The sequence below is a fragment of the Perognathus longimembris genome, chromosome 1 (genome assembly GCF_023159225.1).
Source record: "Perognathus longimembris pacificus isolate PPM17 chromosome 1, ASM2315922v1, whole genome shotgun sequence".
NCBI classification, from domain to species: Eukaryota; Metazoa; Chordata; class Mammalia; order Rodentia; family Heteromyidae; genus Perognathus; species Perognathus longimembris.
This window is the reverse complement of record NC_063161.1, coordinates 161,068,424-161,075,003: the sequence shown is the minus strand read 5'-3', so window position 1 is coordinate 161,075,003 and position 6,580 is coordinate 161,068,424. Positions and strand designations below refer to the sequence as shown.

The 6,580-nt window shown below is 69.1% G+C and overlaps 1 protein-coding gene across 1 annotated transcript; it reads right to left on the bottom strand.

Moving 5' to 3' along the window:
- Positions 1–2,316: 2,316 nt before the first annotated feature.
- LOC125353310 (basic proline-rich protein-like) lies at positions 2,317–4,601 on the bottom strand. Its single transcript, XM_048348888.1, has 2 exons — positions 4,522–4,601; positions 2,317–3,718 (listed from the first exon to the last, which is right to left on the bottom strand). The coding sequence occupies exons 1-2, from the start codon at positions 4,599–4,601 to the stop codon at positions 2,317–2,319; spliced, it is 1,482 nt and encodes a 493-aa protein (XP_048204845.1).
- Positions 4,602–6,580: the final 1,979 nt, after the last annotated feature.

The window sequence follows — 6,580 nt, the reverse complement described above, 5'->3', positions numbered from 1 at the left end:
GGTAGCTGTTCAGGTTGGCCCCCCTGCCTTTCCACATGTCCTCGTCAGTTCTGAGCGCTTCTAACTTCTGGCACTGCAGGAGGCTCCGTTGTTTCTCTCCTGCTCCATCGAGTCAGGCTCTTCTCCGAGGGATTAGAGAAAAACAAAAAAGCAATTCGCGATGCTGCCCTTTTCGTGCTAAGACTTCAGGACAGGCCTCCGTGAGTGTCCCCTGCTTGCTAGCGGTGGGCCCCTCCCGTGTCCATCCCATAGCTAGGGTCCTGCAGGGCGGGGGGCGGGTGGGGAGGGTCGAGGCAAGTGGGAAGCAACGGGAAGGGGGGGACAGGTAGAGGCCGTAGAGACTCAGTTTGTCCCCGAGGTCTGGTGGGCTGGGAGGAAGGGAATCAAGTCTGAAGAGCCGGCAGAGGGCTCAGACCGCGGCTGGGCTGGGAGCGCGCCTGGCGTGTCCCGCAGGCGGAGAAGCAGGACGCACATTGGACACCTCCCTGGGAATGAACTGTGCCCCCCGACCTCTGCTGCTCGGGGGCTGAGCGTTCACAGCACTGACGGCCGCATCTGGACCCCCAGCTACCGTGCACCTGGACTGGGGATGACCTTGAACCCTGACCTCCAGACCGTATCTAGTCTCCGGCCCTCTCATTCCGCTTGCCCGCGAGCCCTAAGTCCCTCCTCCACCTGCCGATCTTTCTCCCGCGCCTGTGCGCACTCGCCTGTGAGCCCGCGCCCCGGAATGCGTGCCGGCCAGCCGTGCCCTGGATCCCGGGAGCTCTGAGCCATCTTAGGCCTCTCTGGCTTGCCAGGCTCCTGGCCCACGCCTGGCCTGACAGCAGCCCGGCCCTCCTGCCAGTGGGGGCCCATCCTGGGATGGCCACCAGGTGGCGCTCTGGGCAAGCAGAGTGACGGGGAGGTGGCTCGGGGGACTGGTCCTGCGGAAGGGGGGGGGGGGCTTCAGATCCCCCAGAAGGCATGGCCCCCGGCTCCCGGCTCCCCCGCGGGGCTAGCCGGCCCCACCCACTGCCCCGGCGAGGCACACGACCCCGCGGCCTGGGCACCTGACCCCGTGGGTGCTGGGTGCTGTGCCTGCGGCCTTGGGGACGTGCTAGAGATGCCCGTTCTGCCATGTCTGGGGGCTGGGTGGGGGGGGCCGAGCTCCCACAGACGCTGAGGTTCCCACGGGTTGGTGCTCCGCGGGGGCGTGTCCAAGCGCTGTTCGTCTCCCCCAACGCGGACGGGACGGGAGTCATCTGTCTCCCTGTTTTCCCAGAGGTGGGGGGCGGTGAAGATGGGTGGGTGGGTGCAGTGGGTGGCGTGGCTCCTGTCCCGCCCCCCCCACCCCGGGGCTGGGAGGTGGCGGTGTCGCTCCCTCCGGCTCAGGGCTGGGCCCTCCCTCCTGCCCCCGGGCCGACCTGCCCCCGCGGGCCCTGGGATGGCAGTTTAGGGCCGCGTTCCATCTCCCCACGCCGCCGGCAGAGACAGCCCCGTGCCGCCGCCTCCGTGTCGCAGGCATTTAAATTGCCATTTTATTTAAATTTATGTCCGAAGATACTGGCGGAGGAAGGGCCATTTCAAAGTCAGCCTCTGCTTTATGGCTTTATGGGGATCAAGCCGGGCAGCTGTCGGAAATGGCTGCCGCTCCCCCACACCCTCCCCCCCCGCGGGGGTCACGTGGCCCGCTGGCTGTTCCGGGAGGAAGCCCCCTCCCATCGGCCGGCCGGCTCTTGCCTCGTACCCCGGATGCCAACACCAGACGCAGCCCTGCCCCCCCCCAGGCGGACCCCCCAGTGCCGGGCCCCCGCTGGGCTCGGGTCCCCGTCACAGGACTGAGCTGGCCGCGTGGACCCCGCGTCCCTCAGGAGGGGGTGACTCGGGGGGCCTCCAGCAGCCTCGCGAGCACCCCGGGGGCGGTCGCCCGCTGTTCCTAAGTCACAGCTCCCACCACGCGCTGCTTCTGGGCAGCTGGTCTCCACAGCTGCAGGAACATCTGTCCGCACACCTTGAAACTGACACGCGGTGGAACTGTCCGCCGCCTCACCCCCCCCATGCCACGCGAAGAGCCACAGCCGCAGTCCAGAGCCCCCCGCCGCCGGACCCTGGGGGCCCCCAGGAAAGCCCAGCCCCCTGAGGCGACTCTGACCAAGTATTCGAATCCCCCCTCCCCTCCCAAGTGTCTCTTCTTTCAAGTGAGCTTGGACGCTACAGTCTCCCAAGGTGGCTGGACAGGCTGGTGGTGCCGGGGGTCCTGGATGGAGATGTACCTTGTGCATCGGCCATGCCGCTGGGGTTCACAGAGCCCCAGCACCCCCAGGCCCTCGGGTTCTAGGGAGGGGCTTTGGGCTCTTCCCGGGCCTCCTGGCTGCAGCATGTGGACCTCCAGTAAGCGGCAGGCTCTGGGTGGACTGGAGCAGGCCGGTGTGAGAAGAGCCATCCCGAGCCGAGTCCCCAGCCCCCTCCCTGCACCCACCTCACTCCCGGCTCCGCTGCAGGCCTGTCTCGCTGTCCGGAGAATGATACAGAACCGGGTGGGGGCTGCATCTCCCGCACACGGGCCCAGCGCAGCACCTTGTTTGCAGGTCTCCGTGGAGTCCCGACCTCCGGCACCAGGGGCAAGATCGGTATCGAGTCCTGGACTTGCTCAGAACCCGTGGCATCTGGTGAATTCCCAGGGGGGACACAGCTGGTCACCTGACCCCTACAGGGCAGGGACTCCAGGCCCTGGGCCGAGGTTGCGGCGTCCTGCCTGGGGCCAGGCCTCGGTTTCCCCACTGTGGCTCCCACCACGGGGATGGGAGGTAAGAGGCCCCCGCTGGCAGCTCCCGGGCGCGTCCCCAGCACGAGCCGGTGCCGAGTGTGTGGGGAGCCGCCTCGTCCTGAGCCAGGGCTGCGTCTCGGCGAGGCCCGTGGAGGTGGAGGGCAGCTGGGGCCGGTGGACGGGGGCGGCAGGGGCGGGAGCGGGGGGCGGGCCGGCCCGTCCTGGGGATGAGGGAGCCGCCTGCTGGGAGTGGCAGCGCCGTGGCTCTGGATGCCAGATGGGGGCGGGCTGCGGGGGCCATGGGCTGCGGGGCCGTGGGCTGGGGAGCCGTGGGCTGCGGGGCCGTGGGCTGGGGAGCAGTGGGCTGCGGGGCCGTGGGCTGCAGGGCCGTGGGCTGGGGAGCCGTGGGCTGGGGAGCCGTGGGCTGCGGGGCCGTGGGCTTGGGGAGCCGTGGGCTGCGGGGCCGTGGGCTGGGGAGCCGTGGGCTGCGGGGCCTTGGGCTGCGGGGCCGTGGGCTGCGGGGGCCGTGGGCTGGGGAGCCGTGGGCTGGGGAGCCGTGGGCTGCAGGGCCGTGGGCTGGGGAGCCGTGGGCTGGGGAGCCGTGGGCTGCGGGGCCGTGGGCTGGGGAGCCGTGGGCTGCGGGGCCGTGGGCTGGGGAGCCGTGGGCTGCGGGCCGTGGGCTGGGGAGCCGTGGGCTGCGGGGCCGTGGGCTGGGGAGCCGTGGGCTGGGGAGCCGTGGGCTGCGGGGCCGTGGGCTGGGGAGCCGTGGGCTGCGGGGCCGTGGGCTGCGGGGCCGTGGGCTGGGGAGCCGTGGGCTGCGGGGCCGTGGGCTGCGGGGCCGTGGGCTGGGGGGCCGTGGGCTGCGGGGCCGTGGGCTGCGGGGCCGTGGGCTGTGGGCCGTGGGCTGGCACCCCATTCACAGACACAGACCCTGGGCGCGCAGTGCCCGGGACGAGGGCTGGCACGCTCCTAGAGGGCAGACAGGGGCTCGGCATCTGCAGCACCATAGAAGCCGGGGGCCCTGGGCTGCTGCATCAGGGACAGCCTGCGACCCGGGGCTCCTCCCAGCCCGGGGGGACTCTCCAAGGACACACACACGCACGCACGCACGCACGCACGCACGCACGCGCACACTGGCCCTTGCTGTGGTTCAGGAACGGCGCCTTGTCCTCAGGCCGCGGCCGCCGGCTGGTGAGGGTGCAGGCTGGCTCCCGTCCCCCGGGGCACAGAGGGGCGGTGGCCCCAGCTCGTCCTCAGCTCTACGAAGATGACCTCCTGCCACGCCCAGGACCGTGCTAGCCCAAGAGCCTGGCAGGCTTTTAGCCCCACACGCCCTTTGCTGACAGATTCGTGGGCCCTGGCCCCTGTGGGTCCCCAAGCATGTCGGAGGGTGGGCGGAACAGACCTGGCCTGCGACCCCAGAGCCCCCGGGTCCTTCCAGACAGAGAGCCGAAGCCCCTCTGTGAAGCCCCCGAGAGGTGTCTGCCCCGGAGCCTCGGCCCAGCCTCTCCGGGACAGCTCAGACCGTGGCCCTCCGGTTCACCCGTCTCTCTCCCATCCCAGAGCTGAACTAGATTGCGCAAACGCCTCTCTGCCGGCAGCTTCCTGCGCAGACAGACCTCCATTAGTGACTAGAGAGCCACGAGGTTCCCCTGCAGAGAGCGAGCTCGGCGGAAGTTCTCCGCCGAGCCCCCCGGGCACCGACGTGCCTCTCATGCTCCCCCAACACCGGGGCCACCCTCCATCCTGCGGAGGGTTCAAGGGGCGGCTACAGCCTGCGCCTGGGGCCCTCTGGGGCCCGTTCTCTACACACGCGGAAGAGCCGCACCCCCAGCTTGGACTGCTGGTTCATCGCGTGTGCAAAGCTCCCCCCCCGCCCCCCCGCCCCTCTCTAGGAACCACCATGCCGTGCAGAAGTGCCGTCTCCCAGGACATGCCCGAGCTGCCGGCCTGGGGGGGGGCGTTGCCTGAGAGGGCTCTGCGGGGGCTTCTTGCTGAGCAGCCCAGGTCACAGGTGCAGAACAGGGGCCTAGCTAGGGGTGCTTTGAGGGTTTGTCCTGCTGGCCACCGGTGGGAACCGATGCTTCGACTTGGAGTCTCGCTGGGGACCCCCTCCCCGCCCCCCCCCAATCCCAGGCTCACACTGCACACTGTTGTCGAGTGTTCTCAGAGTCTGACGGGACTCCGGGGACCCCCATTCCCGCCCTCCCGCAAAGGATTTTCTGGGAAAGTCTCGATCTGGCGGAATCCCTTGGGCGAGGTGGTGGACGCGGTCGCTCGTGAACCAGGGCGCGCTCCAGCGGAGGTGAGTGAGTGCTAATGAATTTTTAAAGCGACCTGGCGGGCATTTGCTTTTTTTTTTTTTTTAAATTTTTATTATTATTATTTGTCTGTGCGCCTGCCTGTTTGGGGATGGCACAGCTGTGGGCAGGGTTGTGCCCAGAATATTCAGCTCACTGCTGTCTAAATATTTCACACCCCAGTTGCAAGCGGGGGATGCAATTAGAGGCCCCGGGAAAGAGGGTCCGGCTGGGGGCGGCTCCCTTTCATCTTTGGAATTTACAGTGTTTGGATGATGGATCCCCGGGGGTCTGCCTTGCAGGTTTGTGCGTATTTGTTTATTTTACTAGGAAAGAGGCCAAGGCGTGTGCCGGATGCGAGAATCCTCGACTTGCACGCAGCCATCACCACGATGCTAATAGATGTTACAATCCACCCCGAGTCGCTGGGGTTGGAAAAGACAGAGACAGGGTCAGAGAGGGACTGGACGGCGGTAGAGGCGGCAGGGGGAGGAGGGGGGTCACTCTCTGCCGGGACAGGAGGTCAGCGGGGGTCCCCGGGGGTCCTGCGCCTTGGTGGCCCTGCTGGATGCCTCCCGGGACCCCCCCACCCTGTGCCACCAGAATCAGGGGCTTGGGAACGGCACCGGGCCGGCGTGTGGGCAAACTGCGTCGGCCCCAGCTTCCGCCCGGCATTGGCTGGCGGTGCTGGAGGGTCAGGATGCCACCGGCCTGGGGAGTTGGGGGGCTCGGCCCTCTCCCCGAGGCCTTCCTTCCTGTGTCTTCGCTGCAGCCCACCCCCCACGACCCCCAGGCCCTGGCTCATCCTCGGGGTCTAGCCGCAACCTTAGGGGAAGCCGAAGGGACCCCGGGCGGCTGGGACCAGGTGTTCTGACTCCAGGCTGACCGGGGGCCTCTTGGAGGGAGCGGGTTCGCGGTGGCGCAGGGGCTCTTGCAGACCCTGCCTCCCTGCACGGTGTAGACCCGTGCCGGGTGCGGGGGGGGGGGGGGAGGCGCGCTCGCGGAGGCCAGCACTGTCTGCGTGGGGGGGGCGGTCGCCCCCACAGGCTCTGGCTGGAGGACGGGATGGTGGGGGGGTGACGGCTCTTGCTCTTTGCTGAGGCTACCAGCGAGAGTCCACACGGGGGGGGTGGGGTGGCGGCTCCGGCTCTTCCCGGGGGGCCCCCCCTCCCCGGCTACGCCGCCCCTCCCTCCAAGCCTCCCTCCCAAGCTGCTTCTTCAGACGAGACCCTCCCTCCCTGGCTGGGCGGTCGGTTCTGAGGACGTGAGGCCTGCCCAGCATGGGGGCGGCTGGGCTCGCCTGGGGGGAAGTGGGGAATGGCACACGCGGCACACACGCATGCACACACGCACACACACGTACGCACGCACACACACACGCACACACTGCCCATGAGAGCACGGCGCCGGAAGCTGCAGAGCTCCCGCCCATCCGTGGCGACCCCGCCCGGCCCACGGCCCTTCCTGACCCCCTCCGGAGTCCGGGCTCCCCCCCCTCGCAGGGCCCCCTCCCGGGGCTCCTCAGAGCCAG